The sequence below is a fragment of the Nothobranchius furzeri genome, chromosome 2 (assembly GCF_043380555.1).
Source record: "Nothobranchius furzeri strain GRZ-AD chromosome 2, NfurGRZ-RIMD1, whole genome shotgun sequence".
Classification (NCBI taxonomy): Eukaryota; Metazoa; Chordata; class Actinopteri; order Cyprinodontiformes; family Nothobranchiidae; genus Nothobranchius; species Nothobranchius furzeri.
In genome coordinates, this window is record NC_091742.1 from 7,986,822 (window position 1) to 8,006,700 (window position 19,879).

The 19,879-nt window shown below is 43.9% G+C and overlaps 1 protein-coding gene across 2 annotated transcripts in view; it reads left to right on the plus strand.

Moving 5' to 3' along the window:
- Positions 1-19,879, plus strand: part of ezrb (ezrin b) — a 45,095-nt gene that overhangs the window by 14,000 nt on the left and 11,216 nt on the right. For both annotated transcript variants that reach the window (XM_015947461.3, XM_070543643.1), the window contains 6 exons: positions 10,618-10,713; positions 12,198-12,472; positions 13,074-13,157; positions 13,257-13,403; positions 17,484-17,580; positions 18,091-18,254. In XM_015947461.3, the coding sequence (XP_015802947.1) occupies positions 10,618-10,713; positions 12,198-12,472; positions 13,074-13,157; positions 13,257-13,403; positions 17,484-17,580; positions 18,091-18,254 (863 nt within the window). The remainder of the gene's footprint in view (positions 1-10,617; positions 10,714-12,197; positions 12,473-13,073; positions 13,158-13,256; positions 13,404-17,483; positions 17,581-18,090; positions 18,255-19,879) is intronic.

Genomic DNA, 19,879 nt, shown 5'->3' on the forward strand with positions numbered 1-19,879 from the left:
CCCCTGCACATAAAAGACAGAAAATGGCTAAAAAAGATTAAAACAAAAGCACGCCAAGGAGCCAACAGGACAGATGCCACACATCCAGCCTGTTGCTCCTTGATGATGAGGGCTGGGTGGCATTTATGCAGTGAGTCCTCATTCAGCTGCTGATTGTCATTGCCACGAGCTGGGACTTCAGTGTGGAGCCGGATAAGTGTGGGAGAAGCCAGCTCCTCTCACACAAGAGGGATAAAAACAGAGGAGTAAGAAATGAAATAAAAACAAATGGCACCAGCCATAACATACTCTAATCAGGAGGGGAAACCCTCAGGGTCATCTGACTGTCTCCTTGTGCTTTGACACCTGTGCCTTTTGTGGTGCTTCAACTTCAGTTGTGCACCTAAAATGAGCCTAAAGTAGCTGGTGAATCAGAACTTGTGATGGTTTAGCTCCATCACAGATGTTTCACTGGGTCTAGTGTTTCTCTTATTACCAGGATGGTAATTTTTGAAACTCTGGGATACGATCTTAAATTTTTCTGCTGTTTTTATTAGATTTACTTTCTCCAAGAGTGAGTTCGTCACTATGGCACGACTGGCCTCATAATGTTAAACTCTCACACTCCTGTTTCTGGGGATGAAGGTTAGTTCGAGGTGTGGGGGCAAAAACAGCTGGATTTGGACTCCTATTCATATTTAATAGCCTCTTATTGGCTAACAGCAACACAACTCTTCTGTTGCCTTTCGCTCTTATTTTTTGGGTAAAAAAATGCAACATTGATGAGTTCTCGCGCTCAAATAACACAAGCTTGAAGGAGTTCCACCATGTTGCGGAGGTGCTAATGCTAACAGTTAGCATCGACTAGATGAGACACTTTGATCTCTTCTGGGTTGCAAGCCAAGGTGGACAGGCTTTTTATGACCCAATTTTTGTTTAACGTTCATACATTTGTACCTCGGTGACTAATCATACTTGAATAAGACCAAGTATTACACGGTTTCTCAGTGAAGGAGACATTTTACAATGGCATCAACAAGTTCGTAAGTTGAGAAAATCTTTCTTTTTGTTGATAAAAAATAAAACGTAGGGTTACGTTATGTAAACCCCGGTTCTTTGATAACAGAGTGAGGTGTTTCACTATGGGAATCGCCCTGGCGTGACCAACTACGGAAGCTCCAATGACCTCACGTCTGCCCCGACAGACCTGTTGCGCTGTGCCCAGTCTCCGCCCACCCAGTATATACACGGCCAACCAACTCCTCCTACTCATTCGGTCGATTTCTTACCGTTAATGCAAGAAGGGAATTGTTGGAGAAACACCTCACTCTGTTATCAAAGAACCAGGGTTTACATAATGCAACCCTACGTTCTTTTTCTAACTTCGTTCGGTGTTTCACTATGGGAGATATGGCCCACTCCCGGAATGCATGTCCTTCCCCAAGCTAGCTGCAGCAAAATTCTGCTTAACCACTAAGCAGATGCTGTGCATCCTGCCTCCAGCACTGAATGCGCCAGTGAAGGTTGAGACACATCCAGCCTGTAAAACCGCACAAAAGTTAGCGGTGTGGCCCAGCTAGCTGCTGCACTAATATCCTGGACTGACACCCTACGAAACAGGGCCCAAGATGTGGCCATGCTCCTTGTAGAATGAGCCCTCACCCCCAGAGGGGGTACAGCACCCTTACACCTACATGAAAGGCTGATTGCTTTTACAATCCAGTGTGCCAGTCTCTGGCGAGACACGGGCTTGTCTTTATGGGCCGTGGCCCAAGAAACAACCAACTGGTCTGATTTTCTGAGACCAGCAGTCCTGTCCATATAAGCCCTTAAAGCTCTAACAGGGCAGAGACAATTAAGCTTCTGCTCTTCTGCTGAGGAAAAAGGAGGTGGGTGAAAAGCCAGCAGCTCCTCAGGGGAGCAGCTACTGTATGTCCATTACTTTAGGCACAAAAGCTGGATTGGGCCGCAGACGCACCTTATTGTAGTCAGGGCTCCACCGTAAACAAGAGGGACTGACTGACCATGCCTGAAGGTCACTCACTCTCTTTGCAGTAGTTAAAGCTAAGAGCAGTGCAGTTTTTAAAGAGAAATTTCAATCCAGCCCCATCTACAGGTTCAAAAGGATGATGACCGAGGGCCTCCAGAACAAGAGAGAGGTCCCACAGTGGTACCAGTGGCCTAAAGACTGATGGCTTACGGCGAGCACCCTTCATGAAGCGACTCACTAATGGGTGTTGCCCCACTGGTTTGTCACCAAACCCCACATGACATGCAGAAATTGCAGCCAGATAAACCTTAATAGTGGAGAAAGCTTTACCTTTGTCCGTCAGACTCCGCAAAAAACAGAGTACATCCCCCACCGAACACTGAAATGGGATAACATATTTTTCTTCACACCACACCTCAAAAACCCTCCATTTACAGCTGTAAAGAGAGCGAGTTGAGGGGGCCCTAGCGTTTTGAATGGTGTCAATAACACTTGGGTGCAGGCCTGCCACGCTCTGATTCCACCTCTCATGGGCCAGGCCGACAGAGACAAGCGGTCTGGGTGAGGGTGATAAATCTCTCCCCTGGCTTGGGATAGGAGATCCCTGCAGACAGGCAGGGGCCAGGGTTTGTCCCAAAGCATCTGGACCATTTCTGCCACCCACGGCTTGGATGGCCACAATGGAGCCACCAAGAACTAAGACAGGCCCTGATCCCTTACTCTTATTAGAATAGAGGAAATCAGACTGAGAGGAGGAAATGCGTACAGCAGCACTCTCGGCCACTGGTGAGCCAATGCGTCGACTCCCTGAGGCGCGTCTGCCAGGGAGAAGAAGAATGGGCAGTGGGTGCTTTCCCATGAGGTGAAGAATTCTACGGTAGCCTGACTGAATCTCTGCCATATTTGGTGCACCACCTGGGGGTGGAGTTTCCATTCTCCATACAGAGGATTTCCTCTGGACAGAAGGTCTGCCCCTCTGTTCAAGCTGCCCGCCACATGTGCTGCGCGGTCTGAAAGGAGTCTGGAGCTGCACCACACAATTATTTCCTTGGCTAGTGAGTGCAGCTGTAGGGAGCGTGTCCCGCCCTGACGATTGATATAAGCTACCACTGTGGTGTTGTCTGTCTAAACTAAGACATGACAGTCGCTTAAGTAGGGCAGGAAGTGCTTTAAAGCTAGACACACTGCTAGGAGTTCCAGCACATGTATGTGAACCCATTTCAAACTGCGTGACCAAATGCCGTTCACTGCTCTCCCCATCAAGGTGGCCCCCCAACCTGTAAGGGACGCGTCCGTCGTCATGGTAACTCTGGACACCACCGCCCCCAGTGGAACCCCATTTGTGAGAACTGTTCGGTCTCTCCAAGGCTGGAGAGCCGACATGCACGCCGGAGTTATTTTCACTCTGTGGTGGAGATGACGGCGGGAGCACAGTCTTAACGACCTCACCCACCGCTGAACATCTCTCATCATAAGAATTCTTTCAAAGCTCATTAGACAAGAAGCCCCAGTCGCACCACAGAAAGCATTGATGGCATGAGGCCGAGAAGGCGCAGGCACAGTCTGTACGATGCACGGTTTCCTAACTGAAAACGTGCAACACACTGTGTGAAGGACACAATCCTCTCCTCTGACAGCGAAACGCGACAAGAGAGAGAGTCTATCTGAAGACCCAGATATTCTGTGCACTGTCTGGGGAATAAACTGCTCTTTGTCCAGTTCATTTTGAACCTCAGGTCAGTCAGATGATTCAACACCACCAGCGCGTCGCTGGCTGCTTGCTCCCGGGAGGGACTGCAAATCAGATAATCGTCTATGTGAGAGAAAATTCTGATCCCACGAGTCCTCAGTGAGGACAGCGCCGCCTCCACACACTTGGTGAACACCCTTGGTGCTAATGACAGCCCGAAAGGGATGGTTTGAAACTCATAGGGTGCGCCCTGATAGGCAAACCTGAGAAATTTCCTGTGTGGAGGATAGAGATGTGAAAATCGGCATCCACGAGATCGATGGTGACAAACCAATCTCCTGGGCGGACAGAACGACAGTGTTTTGTGAGTCAACATTCTGAAAGCGTACTTGCGTAGTGTCGAGTATGGGACGGAGAGATTTCCCATCCTTCTTTGGAATGAGGAAGTAGCATGAATAAAACCCCTGGTGGGCCTCGTCACTCGGCACCATCCTCATCGCTTTTTTGTTCAATATTGAAGCGATTTCATTTTCCAGGATATGCGCTGAATCCTCAACGTTATCTCGTTGAAACTGGGTGGCTTTGAGGCAAACAGAAGCCTGTAACCCCAACAAACTGTCATCAGAACCCAAGAGGGAACTGCGCATGCGCGCCACCTCTCAGCCCGAGCCGAAAGCGAGCCGCTGTTGGGTGACGTCATCTCCGTCACCCGAGCAGCCTCGACTCGTCCCGTGGGAATAGCGAGAGGGCCCTCTGCTGGGCGCAGAGGGACCTGATGGGGTTTATTATTTTTTGTGGGGAGCTGTCTGCCCTTGGCTGAATGCCTGGCTGCAGAAAAGCTGTCGTTATTTTTAGATGATCCCCATGAACATTTTTGCTTACATTTGGGAACAAAGTGCTTGGTGACTGTGTGCTCATTTGAAAATTGAAAAGTGTTTGACACTGGGTTTTCTGCTCAACACACTCGTCTTTCTGAACCAAAGAGGGAGGAGCTAACAAAACTCCTGCTGGGCTGGAAACCACAGGAGTGTCTGAACCCTGAACATAGAGGTCTGTTTTTATCTCTGAAAGCCTCCTCCTCTTTCGGAGAGGAGAAGCAAGAGAGCTAGGATGTCTTCTTCCTCTTGCCCTCGCTGGGGTGAGACGAGCGGTTCCTGGTGGCTGCTGCTGCAAAAAAGTGCTTCCCCCATGGGCGAGGGTTCTCCGCCTTGTTTGGCTGACCACCTGCTGATCACTGTGGTCTAGCCCCACCCTGTCGACCCTTTGCCGCTGAGGCAGCCGCTGCAAACCCAGGCTTGGGTGGCTGAGGGTTATGTTTACGAGGCAAGCAGAGATTGAAGGCCTCACCTTCCTGCTTTCTGTGGGTACTAGTCTCAGTCATCTTCTCCAAGGCAGGGCAAAAGAGACCTTTGGTAGGGTCATGCAAGGCAGGGCAAAAGAGACCTTTGGTAGGGTCATGCTGCATCCATGACATCAGCTTTCTGGGTGTCGCCTAGGCCTGACGGGTTTAGCCACAAGGCTCTCTCACCCGAAACTGCCAAACCCATCACACATCCACAGCCCTGGACTGCTCCTCTTGAGGAGCGCAGATGAGATCATTCACCACAGATTTCATCCCATAAAGCCGGGTTAGGCGCCCCAGAGTCCAGCTGATGACTCCTTTCCTCCAGGATTTCTCCTTGATAAGCTGACAAGAGCGTAACCGTGTTGAGGGAACACACAGATTGGCCAGCATATTTGTACATCCTCTGAAAAATGGATGCCGTGAGACGATCCGTTTTAGATGGGAGAGAGATGCTGGATGATGCTGACACGGACCTGCAGTTGGGGTGAAGGTGGTATGCCACTGAAGGCTCCACCGTTGGGGGTTCGGCCAGCCCCAGTTTCCCCATTCCATGCACCTCCAGTTTAGAGCATCCCTTGGTGGGGAGTTTGCTCTTAAATGGGCATTTCTCTCATGCATGCTGGGACAGCCGGCAAGGGCTGCTTGGGTGGAGTGGAGGATAGTGGGAGCCTCTTACCATCGTACAGTTCTCTTTCCACCCCTTCTTCCCCTTGGGCTGCCGGCCACTGAATGTTGAGCTTTGCCGCTGCTCGTCTGCAAACCTCGTACAGGTCGACGTCCCCCGTGATGCCACCCCAGTGCCGCTAGACGGCCTTGAGTGTTGAGCTGGGAAGTTGGAATCCGCTTCCTCCTCTTTCATGTCCGAGTCGAGGAGGTCTGAGTTCGCATCACCTCCAGCCTCGTCATCACCCGCATCAAGCAGCCTGCTGTACACCAGCCCCTCGAACAGAGGTGGTAGCGGGGGCTCCTCTTCTATCATATCCGCCCAGCTTGTGGAGGCTCGTGGCTGATGGTTGTCACCTGCTTCTACAGGCGTGGCCGAGGCCTGGGTCCCGGCCGTTGGCCACTGCCACTCTAAGCCTGCTTTCCCTTATCTTCTCCGACATGGAGGAGCAGTGAGGGCATATCTGCGGGTTAGCCAGCGATGCCTGGGTGTGAGCAGCACCCATGCACGCTATGCACTTAGGATGAGGGTCCCTGCCTGAAAAAGAAGCCCCACATGACGCCGGGCACAGGTGGGATGCAGCCTCTTTAGCCTTTGGTTCCGACCCGTCAGTCGGGGTAGGGGTGGAAGCCATAGCTGAAAATCTGACTCATCGTGACACGTTAGCCTGAAAATGCGTTAGCAAGCTAGTTAGCAGGTGTAAGTCTTTAACTAAAGCTATATTTTATATAGGGCTGCTCAATTAATCGAATTTTAATCCCAATTATGATCAGAGTTTTGAACGATTATAAAAACAAAACAAGCCGATTAATTGCTCCTCCCACTTGCGCTGCCCTGAGTTGCAAATGAAGCACTCCTCCCACAGTGTCGCCAACTTAGCGACTTTGACGCTATTTCTAACAGCTTTTCAGACCCCTTCTTGACTTTTTAAATCTTAAAAATACCAAGCGAACACCTCAGAAACATCTTTGGTAACCCTTAGCTACTTTCTGGATAACTGTCGTTGACATTTCCTGCAGGTTAGCTAAAAACTCCGCCTGCGCTCCGGACAGTTCTTCAGGACATTAGGAAAGGGAATGATGTAGTGATGTGTCAGTCGCTAAAGAAACTGCTCTCAGAGCCGGCTTCCTGTTGGATTAACCAGAGTGAGTGACACACACCGTACCTGCAGGTTCCTGAGCTGCTAAAAACGGCTAAATGTGCGCGTGCGGCGCACTAAACACACGTGCAGCTTGCCACAGATTGCTGTGACCGGGTTGGGGGTGGGGGGTGCAGCTGTGGTTGGGACATTTATTACATTAACTGTTGGACCGTAAATAAATAGTTTATAAATAAGGTAGAAATAGAAATAAGTTCCTCACGCTGATAAATAATAACTAATCTCTCTGAGGACACGGTGCTAGTGCACTCTCCTACAGCGCCTTGACATGACAAAACAAATATTACGCAACATTTTGTGAACATCAATTTATTTGCATGTATTTGTTATAAATGCCACTGCATAATTCTTGCTGTCAGTATTTGCAAGATATTGGTATTTGGGTCTGTACTGGTTAGACTTAAATGAGTTAAACCAAGGACTATAGCCCTTGGGTCATAGACTATGAGTTATAAGTGTAGTGAACCTGATTAGACTCTTTTAATTATGTAGAGTAATGGTTTATGCTCTTTTATGAAAGAGGAACCATTCTACATATTTTATAGTTTTAAGAAGACTCAAAGGTTGTTTTCATCGATAAACTGTCGATAATATCTGTGGGTCTGTGTTTCAGTTCAATGAAGAGACAAGTTTGAAAGTTAAAAGATTTAATTCTTCAAATTAAACTAATGATTTTGAAATGACAAGCATAGGAAACAACAATCAACATTGGCAACTTTGTTGAACAATCTTTAACAGTTGATATTGTAAACTTGCTCAAATAGACCTTGTGTTGGATGTGCTGAAGATTGAGAGTGATGTGATTATGGATGCGTGTGTGCAAAATGTAGTGAAAATTGAGATTAAGGTGAGATGAATGCGTGTGTGCATCTGATTTTGCTTCAGGAAGAAACAGGTGTCTGAGTGAAAAGTGATGGTTTGAATAAACTTGGGTTTTGTTGGAAAAGATGCATCAAACGCTATCTCTCGTGGACTGCCTCACCGTATTCTGACCCTCTTTTAGACCTGGGACGTCAAAGGACGATGTTTCATCCAGGGCACCTCGGCTGGCAGAGAAGACGAAGGTGTGCTGCGACTCGGTCCAGAGATGACCTCGTACACGTGATGATGAAGCGTTTGCAGATGCGCTTTCTTAAGTTTAATTACTCAGAAATCAAAAGACTCTGGACGAGTCTGCGTTAGCGGTTGCAATTCAGCTTTTCCTGTCTGGCTTGGCAGGAACAGCGTGAGGGGGGGAGAAAGGAGCCGCAGCTCCGTTCCCCGTTGGCGTTGTTCACAAGTCCTCCCTCTTTGGTTGTCAAACACCGAACTGAATCATGAACTGAAACTTACCAAACCCAGTTCTCTTCTCAAAGCAAACGTGTGCGTCAGAGCAAATGTGTTCTGGAGTTTACTGTGAGAGTTTGTGTGTGTGTGTGAAGGTCATTATAACATCTTCAAACATTATTTAATTAAGCATTGACTCATTAGTTATTATGATTACCCAAAGCATAATAATCATTCATTTGATTAAAACACATTTATAATGAGCAAAGTGATAATAATGATTCTTTAACAACTTAAAATAAAGGAAAGGAAGTTTAAGACTTTGTTATGTTATGACTAGCTTTTCCATGAGAACCATCTTCTGGCACTGCAGGTGTTCAGATGTTATGGTTTCTCCCAGACTCGCTGGCGTTCAGGTCTTAATCTGTGGGTGAAAGTTCTCAGCGACCCAGCTTTGACCCAGCCGGGCAAAGTATAACCTTTTGCACAGAAAACCCATATTTCCTCACGTTACATAAGTATATTGGTCTTTTTATACTGGGAATCAGGAGTTATTTTAGTGATCATCTTGTTTCTTATTTATTTTTGTCCTGATTGTGCCCTGAGCAATTTTGACTGAATAAAAACAAATAAAATCAACATAAATTGAAAAATCGTCTTAAATAATCGAGATCTCAATTTCAATCACAATAATCGTGATTATTATTTTTGCCATAATTGAGCAGCCCTAATTTTATATGTAGGGCAACTCGTCGTGACACGTTAGCTGCAACAAAGTAGCTCATTAGCAAGTAAATGCTAAATAAGCACAGGACAAGCTCGCCTCAACGCATTAGCTTGAGCCACACTCGCTAATACTACTCCGTCAATGACAACAGAGTAGCCGTGGGAGCAGTTCACCATGACACGGTGACTGTTCCTAGTGAAGTGTGCCAAGTGACTTGGAAGCACTTACTCAGCTCAGATCCAGACTGCGTTGGGACTGCGTTCGGCGACGTATCCTAACGGTAGGCCTGGGAACAGTTAAGCAGCTAACCAAAGATAGCCTTAAAATCGTTGAGGGAGCAAATTGTAGTTTCTCACGGGAAGAAAGAGTGAGTAGGAGGGGTTGGTTGGCTGTGTATATACTGGGTGGGCGGAGGCGGAGCCTGGGCACGGCGCAACCGGTCTGTCAGGGACAGACGTGATGTCATTGGAGCTTCCGTAGTTGGTCACGCCAGGGCAATTCCCATAGTGAAACACCGAACGAAGTTAGAAAAAGAACTTGACGTCAGTGTAGCGATTAGCCGAATTTCTCTTTGTCGACTGAAGCAACAACCTCCATGAAAGGGCTGCTTGTTCTTGGTACAGGTGAGAAGCATCCTGAAGTGCTCTCCCCTTTCAGAGCCCTTTGGAGCTTGTGACTGTTGTTGCATTAAGTAAAACCCATTAGATGTTGCCTGAATCAAAATCTTTCAGCTTTCCTCCCACAGCTCAGGCTGGTCGCTGTTTCCCTCAGGCCGCCAAGTGAGGGAGTTTTATTTGAATGTAAAAGTTTATCTGGACTTAATAATCGAGAACAAGTTGAGCTGTAGTCCCAGTACGTTGAATCCGACTTCACCCAGGCAACTCAAGAGCTCACCTGGTGACTGGGTGAGAAATTTGGCAGAGATTTGTGTGAAAACAAAAAATTCACAGCAAAGGATAGGTTGACTCAGTGACGTGCTGTGCTGTAAAACTTCTGTGCAAGCTGTAAAGACTATTTTAGCAACCAGTGGAAAACTAACAGAAGGGATTATTTCAGAGCTATAACTGTCTTTTCACTCAGCTGCTGAACCAAATATTGGTTGTAAAGGAGAAAAAAATGCTGATGTTTAAAAACATCTGCACGGTTGGACATGAAAGATTTTCCAGTGCTGTGAAAATTAAAATTAACTTCACATTGTGCCCTCATATATGTTTGTAATAATAAAACTTTTTGAAAGAGGCCTTCAGGAGACTCACCCCACCTTGTCTGTTGGTTTCTGGAGTCAGACAGGATGCCAGTAATGCAGCAACCTCTCCCTCTGCGGCGTCACTCCCTGTTCGCTGGCCAAACAATAGAATATCTTTGTTGAAGATCAGGATTCATGTTTGGACACATGAACCAAGCAGAAACATTTTGATTTCCATTCATCTGTTTGATTAAAATATTATTTAATCAAATCTGAGTAAAAAAAAAAAAACAACAACCCTGTAATGGCAAAACACCTCACGAACCACTCGACGGATTTAATTGAAACTCTCAAAGTCTTCAATAAATTTACTGTTGGTCAACCCAATTTAAGATGGCTGCCGCAATTAATCGACCTCCACAAACAAAAATAACCAATTGTGTCAGTTTTACAGATGAGGTCAAGTTTAATGTAGTGGAAACTGGGTATTAACATTTGACACCAAACAAAAGTTGGTCAACTCATAAAAAAAAGATCTGGTGTGTTTATAAATGTTAGAATCAGTATTTTCTGCAGCCAGACTCATGTGGACATTGTCTACCTTTATGCAGGTGGTGAAAACAATCGGCCTGCGTGAAGTCTGGTACTTTGGACTACAGCATGTGGACACTAAAGGGTACCCCACTTGGCTAAAACTGGAGAAAAAGGTAAACATAACTTGTTGAATAATAGGCTTCTATGCTTGCTAGGTAAATATTGTTCTTTGTACAGAAGTCATTCCTAACTTCTGATTGAATCATCTGACCCTCGAGTGTTATTTCTAATAATCCAACAGTTACTGATCAGTTTAAATTTGGTTTTTAATCATTGACGTCATAATTGCACAAGTTTTTTTCTTAAATATTCTGTTAAAAACATCATCCCAAGTCTTGTAACATCGTAGAGCAATAAAAAAGAGGAATGCATTGTTTTAAGGTCATACAGACTCCAATGTTTGCATTTTAGTCAATCAGTAGCCACTGTTTAACCACGTGTACATATCCACATGTATGTTTCCACTTCCGACACGGCCGCTGATTCGAAGCCCTGGCTGCGTGTTATCTCCTGGATTCTTTGAACTCTTTATGAACCATTGCTGCCTTTTTAAACCCGTTACCTGGACTACACTATCGATTTCTTTGATATGGATCATCTAAGAGACGTCATGTCTGCACCAGATGTTCTAGGCTATGTTGGTATCACGCATTGTTTTTATCTGCTTTATCTGAAGCTTTGTAGCACAAATGATGAATTAGAACTGAGCAAATCCACCGATTTTTGAACATTGGAGTAAATGGTAAATTTAGCTATTTGTTATCACTTTTCATCAAGTTTAATAAAAGGCTGCGTGGCTCACATGTTGTCGCTGTTGTGGTCACTATTGTGGGTTGCCAAATACAGCAAACTCAGCAACTCAAGCAGCTGCTTCTGAGCCTAGAAGATGTCAATAATGGAAAGGCTAATGTTAAATAATGTTGTAAAATAAAATTATTAGTAGAAATTAGTCCTTACCCTATACGACTGGACATGGTGCTGCCCGGTCACTTCACGTATCGGCAGCGATCCTGGCATCCCGACGGTTAGAAACCATGTTCTATTGTTGCAACTACAACCTCGATACACTAGATGTCGCTTTGGTGTTCGTGTTTCATATCCAACCTTTAAGTTTTACTGTTCGCAAGTCCTTCCGATCCATTCTGCAGTTTTAAAATGTTTTCCTAAACAAAAGTCAGTGTGAGGCACACAGACGGGGACAAACTTGCATCAGTCAGCAGCATTAGGCTGATGTGGTGCAGCAGGTCATCAATACAATGCGAGGCTCGAACCGGATTATTCCTGGTCCCATTCTCTCAATCCGGAATGCTTGGTCCTGTTTGGACCTCATTGGACATGAATGCGTTCTGCAGCTTGAAGTTATTAATCTATATTTCCACTAAATGAGTGGGTGGATTCCTTTATTGGACAGGTTACTGAAGTACATGTTGGTGCAGAAGTTTGCCAAATGGCTTTTATTTTTTTATTTTTTTATGACAATCCTGACCTTTCTGCACACCAGACTTTTGGTTTCATGTAGCGAGACCCTCTTGATTTGAGTCCACCTTCTAATATAGGACTCTGGATATTCACCAAGTACATTTTAAATGTCCTCCAGGTGTCACAACAGGACATAAAGAAGGAGAACCCGCTACAGTTCAAGTTTCGGGCCAAGTTCTTCCCGGAGGATGTTTCTGAGGAGCTGATCCAGGAAATCACCCAGAGGCTCTTCTTCCTGCAGGTGAAGGACAACATCCTCTCAGACGAGATCTACTGTCCTCCAGAGACGGCCGTGCTGCTAGCCTCCTACGCCGTTCAGGCCAAGTTTGGTGATTACAACAAAGAAATCCACCAGCCTGGATATCTGGTGTCCGAACGGCTCCTGCCCCAAAGGTGAGACGCGTCGCTGAGCTCCAGACGGCCAGTCAAGCTTCCTAAGCTGCGCTGACGGCTGCAGGATGGGATTAAAGATTGTTTAGTGCCTTTTCAAGAAAATGCTTTGACTTAGTTGCTTGTTCACATTTTTAAAGACGCATTTTTTGTTTAAATTTTACAAAAAAAAATTTGTTGCTTAATTCTTCAAAGAACACAGCCTGTTTCTCTAAACGATCACAGATTAGAGTCTAAAGTTCCTTCCTTTTCAGATCGTATCTGAACAAATGCAAATCAGGTGACTGGTGGCTAAGTCAGACTTGTGCGGTTTAGATTAATTTTGTGTGTGTGTGTGTGTGTGTGTGTGTGTGTGTGTGTGTGTGTGTGTGTGTGTGTGTTTGTGTTTGTGTTTGTGTTTGTGTTTGTGTGTTGTGTGAATATGAAAAGTTCTTTGTCTTCTAGTTGCTAATTCCAGCTGAGTATTCCTATGCCAAACTTGCACTTTTTACATTATGCTGCATATAAATACGGTCATTTAAGTGAATTCCCTGATTTATTAGTGTTTTCTGTTAAGCCATGTGTAAAATCATTGAATTTATTTATTTTTCCACCCTGTATTTAGAGTCCTTGAGCAGCACAAGTTATCCAGAGAACAGTGGGAGGAGAGGATCCAGGTGTGGCACGAGGAGCACTTTGGGATGCTGAAGTGAGTTGCTCCAACCTTTAACCTTAATCTAATCTGTAAATCCTGTTGCTCCAGTCAGGTGGAAAAATTTATGTTTTTAATTTCTTGATCTGCTTGCAGGGAGGATGCCATGATGGAATACCTAAAGATTTCCCAGGATCTGGAAATGTATGGAGTAAACTATTTTGACATCAAGAACAAGAAGGGAACAGATCTGCGACTAGGAGTGGACGCACTGGGACTCAACATTTATGAGAGAGATGACAGGTGAGTGTAGTGTTTCAGCAGACTAGGCGTGTGTGTGCCAGAGTTCAGCAGATCCACGTCTGTTCCTAGTTACTGTTTCTGTTGCCGTGCACAACAAGGAGGGATGTCATTTTTTCTAAAGAACTATAATCTAGAACAATGTTTTAATCTATAAAGTAAAAAAAATTGCTTTTTTAATCATTTAAGAATAAAGTTAGATTTTGATTAAACTTCAGACATGAGGAAGTTTAGATTTTTTTCGTTTTGAGAATCGAGTCAAACTGAATGAATGAAACCTTTTCATCAGGGAAATTCATAAAACTGCAACATCAAAGGTCTACATTAATCTAGATGCCCTGGTGTGAGCTGGAAAATGACTTAAAGATGTCTAATGTTGATCAGGTCTGTGTTGTACTTTCAAAACAAAGAAAATAACTATAATACAGAAAATTAGCATTTTCAAGCAAGAGTTACACTTGATAAGATGTTTTATTTTTACTTCTAAACACAAGATTACAATAATGTACAAAACAGCTCATTTTTGCACAATTTATTTTCTTAATGAGTCTCTGACACATTTCCTGGAGTTTCAGACTACCACTGAAACCTTCATCCGATAAAATATTTGTTGTTGTTTTGGGGATGCTCGATAATGGCTTTTTAAACGATATCCGACATACCCATATTGTCTGACTCTTACAATGCCGACCTAAACCGATATCAATGTGTCCCCTTCTCATGAAGACAAAGTAAAACATTTTAGGTTACTAACATCACATATTTCCTATTATGCTTAAATTTTAAACATTTTATGTGCAAAATGACAATTACTTCAAGTTAGTAACCGAAAAAGTGCCACGTTCTTTTGTCTCCAACAACAGCTGAATCTCATTCTCCCTAAGCGTGATGCTAAGATGTGTTTATTAGTTAGTGATGTTTATTTTTCTGTGTATTACAGCTGCGTGATAAAACATTTATAAAGATTTTTGATAAGAAAAGCAAGCTATGGGTGAAGATTCTTGTTTTGTTTTAGTCGTTTGTTAGCGTGCTAGCTGCACTTGGCTGCGTGGTGAGGACAGACTACGTTCACTACATGGGGCACATTTCTACTTTACAAGTTGTGCCAAATTAACTAAAATATCTCAAAAACTTTACTTCCAATCTGTCATTATTTTGATGTTTTGTGAGAGGAGAAGAAGCTGAAGAGTATAATATGTACATGGTGTGTAAGAGTTGGTTAATTAGAAGACTGAATCTGATATTTTCCGATATAAAATTGGAATGCCGATATCGACTGATATTAGTGGTAGATTGTTTATATTGGATGTCCCTAGTTGTTTTGTTTTGAAACTGCTAGGAGTTGAAGGTGGACACTTGATTAGACTTTAGGGGAAATTGAGGATGGGCCATTTAAATGTAGTTGCCCTTTTAGGTGTGTTGTCATTTCTGCTTCACATTTATGATGCAAATTAGACGGGGAAATATTTTTTATCACCATTGTTCGATGGCTAAAGGGGGTTTTGAACTCCAGATGCCAGATCTCACTGGCGCTGTGATTTACACCTGATGGCTCGGTCTCGCACCTAAAAGGAAAAAAGTTGCTGAACCAGGTTTACTCCTACAGTCAGTCACTACCTACTTTTCCTGTTTAGAAGAAAGAAATGTAAATATTCCTGTTTTGAATCATCCTCTGAGCTTGTAGGATGACCTATTTTTCATTCCACCTTGTTTGTGGAACAGAATCGTGTGTGTGTGTGTGTGTGTGTGTGTGCGTGTGTGTGTGTGTGTGCGTGTGTGTGTGTGTGGTGGGGGGGGGGGGGAGAGAAAAAAACACATCTTTAGTGTGCTGAAGTGGCTTCTGCGATCTCGTGTGTGGGGTGACTGGAATGAAGTGTGCAGTTTTATAAGCACTCTTCATCCCAGGTGACTCACCTTTCGGTCAGCGACCTTGCTCTAGATTTGCTCCCAGCTCTGCTAGGCTGAGTTGTTGCAGATTAGAGCCTTTCCCGTTTTCAAGGCCTCTTCATGCCAAGTCACCTGTTCAGGTCTGCTTGTGGAAGAAACAAACATAACATGTTTTCGGTAATGACGACATTAACCCTGTCTGCCTCCCGAGGATCTTAAACACAATTCTTTGTCTTCTTCCTTCTTAAACATTGAAATCTGACTGTCGTATTTCCCTGACTCAAATTATAGGTTAAAAAATCAGGATCATTAGGTTTTTTTATGCTTTTGGGATCAGCAGAGACAGAGGCCTCTCCTCTATGGTGCCCTCTGCTGTAACCATGGATACGACAGGTTTTTCAAGCTGTGCACACTTAAGAATGTGTGACAAACCTACAACTCATTTCTCCAATGAGGACAGCCGCCCTATAATGCAACAGTGCAGCGAAGGCTTGGAGCTTTTTTTTTTAACTCATTATGCTCCAGGGTTTGACATGAAATCACAATTTAAAAAAAAGGGTGGTGACAGATTCTGAACCAGTAAAAATGGTGTACGTATTTTGAATAAAACGGATGAATTTTTTTTTACTTGACTAAAATGTCTGAAATGTAATTTTAAAAAAATGCAGGTTACGAATCAATGTCTACAAAAAACGCAGCTTATTTGTAAACCTTAATAAAATAAAGACCATTTTCTTTTTGTTTCACAGCACAAAACACAATTTATTTTCCTAGACTTTTGACATAATAGTAGATAATATAGTGATTTTTTTAAAGCTAGAGATACAAAAGCTGAATTCTCGAGATGGAGAATTATTATTACTGTATATTGTAAAAAACAAACAAACAAATATTTAGTTTAAAGTCCCTATTAGTCCACAGAAAACCAACAAAATCCCTCTGCTTTTCCAGTTTTAGCAGTGACGCATCACAGCTTGATATCTGTTGAAATATTCGCTGTCTCAATTACTCCTGCGCGTGTCAGGATTTGTGCCAAAGTGAAATTCCAGTTTTGGGAGTTCAGTTTCACAGGGAGTTTCGCCGCCTGGCTTTTCTAGATTATGACACTATCGGCTTGTTCATGTTTACAGTGTAACTGCAGTGTGCTGATTGAGATTAGCAGCAGTTCAGGTTGTCTGGCACAACGGAGCCGGAGAGCAAACACGCCCCAGATTTATCCCGCGTCCACATTCCCAGTCAGCCAATGTGAGGATTAGTCTGACAGGACAGTTTATACCAAGGGACATTAGTTGTACGCGTGTCTGCAATGATAACCGGTGCTGAAACTGATCCTTGTTCTCAAAATCACTTACTCTGATATGTGGAACAAAAGCTATTTGACAAATAAAGATGAGGATTTATAAAGGCCAAGCTAGAGAATATTCATATTCTAATGAAAAATAAAATAATTCTGTGATGAATGCACAAGGTGTTGGTTGGATGTTGTCCAATCCTGGTCCTCAAGGGTCCACCATGTTTTGAAATTGGGGCGTTTCAAAGGCTTCTGTAGAGCTTGAGCTGCTAAACAGGTCATACCACCAATTAACTCAGGTGTGTTGGAGCAAAGAACAACAAAATCATGCTGAATAGGGGGCCTCCAGAATCTAGTGGCTGCAGATTTAAAGGCTTTTAGTGCATTTTTATGTGAAACTACTTTAAATTAGCAAGTAACCATAAACTGAAAAGGAAAATAAAACAGTCCAGTATGTGATGCTTAAAAATAAAACATGCAGCCGACTTAAATATTAAAGACTCGGCCTTTAGATTATTATTTTATCTAGGGTTGCACCAATATGAAAATGTGGGCCGATATCAGTATTCGATATTAATATCGCTATTCTACACAATAAGTGATATTTACTGACATTGTGTTATTTTGTGTAATAATACTGACTCGATATGTAAAAGCAGTGTATACGTTTTTTAATAAGATTTTACAAGCAAAGGTTTACTATAATTCTTTTGTGTGGTGCTTTTCCAACCCTGACTGCTAGGTGGCAGCATTTTTTTACCGCCTTCACTCTCTAGTTTTAGTTGGACCTGAACAACCTAGTAGTTCTATCTGTCCAGGCTGTATTCCAGCTGTGATGTACGTTTAGGACTCGTGTGTTTGCGCATGCAGTACTAATAAAGTTTATGTATTTATCTTATTTTCAGGTTAACCCCAAAGATCGGCTTCCCCTGGAGCGAGATCAGAAACATTTCCTTCAACGATAAGAAGTTCATCATCAAACCCATCGACAAAAAATCTCCGGTGAGTCACTTTTCTCGCAGAACTTCTGAACACATTGGTGTTTCCTTTTGAACGCTTTACGAGTCAATACTCCTCATGTACGCCCGTGAAAGCCCCATCTTACTTCTCTGAACATTTTGTTTCCAATTCCATTTTTGGTTCCTTTTAAAACACAGGAAAGGTTTCTCTTTACCTTGCTAACGTTTCGTTTGCCGACTGCAATGTAACCCATTGCAGTCGGCAAACGAAACGTTAGCAAGGTAAAGAGAAACCTGTCCTATGTTTTAAAAGGAACCAAAAATGGAATTGGAAACTAGACACAGTAAAAACACACGTAGCTTCTCCATGGGAAAAGAGAAAGTGTTCCACATGTCTTGGATGCAGTCTAGCATGTAAAAGTCACAGCTGCTTTCTTGACAATGCCTTTTAGTAATTAACTACTCAAGCAAAACCAGTGGTATCAACTACATTTGGCTGCTGCAGGCTGCTGTTGAAGTGCATTAGAATATTTTTTTCTCCTTCAAACTTCAGGACTTTGTCTTCTACGCCCCGAGATTGAGGATCAACAAGCGCATCCTGCACCTGTGTATGGGTAACCACGAGCTGTACATGCGTCGCCGCAAACCCGACACGATTGAGGTTCAGCAGATGAAGGCCCAAGCCAAAGAGGAGAAGCACCAGAAACAGATGGAGAGGTACTTAAACACCCGAACACAAAATATTTGTTGTTTTTATTTAAATTCTCTATATTACAATCAAACTTTTGACACAGCAAATCCACAATGATAAAGAACTTTAGTTGATAGTTAATTGATCCGAGCTGGAGCCTGAAGCTATTTGACTCATTTTTAATAACAATAATCTACTTCTTGCATCATCAACTGAACTTAAACCGAAGGCGACCTCGGTCTGAGCGGCAGCTGTTGTCCTGTCTGTCCCAAACAGCTGTTCAAACATGATGACGTAACACAACACTGTTACAAAAGAAACTCATAAAAACGCACCAGGAGCTAACAGACAAGAGTCCAGGGTCACACACAGTAGCTGACAATAATGTTTAATAATGTTTATGTAACACCCCCCCCCCCCCCCCCCCCCACAGGTACCGTAAATCCTCTAATATTAGCCTGTATTTAATTAACTATTTATATATATTGGCCGGTGTCTGAGTCGGCAGAGGTGAATAATGGCCGTTTTTTTATTGTGGCCGGGTGGAATGTGGTAACAAGCAAGTACGGGGGGGGTGGCTGTGTCATCTGTCTCACTTTTGATTTGCCAGTGATAGACCGCGAGGGTAACTAACCGTGCGGAGACGAAGAGGAGGCGAAAATTTGATATCAAGTTCAAAGAGAACGTGCTTATTATGCTGCAGAACACTCTGGGGAGCAGTAGGGGTTGTATGAACTAGTCAATAGTCGACTTCACCGTTCTATAGTGACTTTTTATGCCCGTCATCGACTAGTCGCTGTCACGTGATAATGACCGGCAAGATGCAGTCCACGGAAAAGACAGCAGCCTGCTGTCAGCAGGTGACAAGCTCCTGCGCGTCGGGAGGCAACGCGCTGTGCCAGAGCATCGGTACTGACACCCGCCGTAAAACGGACATTTAACCAAATTGTGACGTTTACCCTCTTGCAATTTAACCTTCCCCTAACCCCCATCCTAACCTTAACCAGCTTGTGCATGCAAAGCTCTGATTGTTGATGCGCTCCAGACATCTGCGTCCTGAGCACGGCCACAGTAACATTATCAAATCAGGTGTTGCCACCTCAAAAACTAATTTAACACGCGATCGTTCATGTCGGCTCATTTCCTTTTATGTTTTCTGTCTTTTATTTGTGCCTGATGCGTTTCGCTGCTGTGGAGCGGGGCGCTTCACCTGTTTTGTCCTCCGGTGACGCACCGATCACTGATGCGGCCGGCGAGCAGCGCGCACTCCGCTGTTTTTGCGGTCGGTAGATCTTTTAGAACTGCAGTTCAAAGGTAACTCTTGAGGTGAATATATATGAACCCAGGTAGCAGTTTTTCTTTAGGATTGAGAGGAGATGCAGGAAGATAATAAACAGACAGGACAGAAAAATAGTCAAATAAAAACAAGTTAATTTTTGTACCTGGTGGTTGCAACAAACAGACACTACTGAAGGTAATCAGAAGTGAGGAACAGAAAATGAAATAATTATTTTAATGTTTAGAGCATTAGGGCTGCAGGCGCATCAGTGAGTTTGCGGCCGCTGCACAGGGGGAGGGGGGAGATGGCTGAAGCAGAAACTACCGTTGTTAAAAGAAATGTGTTTAACTTTGAAAATGTGGGCGCAATTTT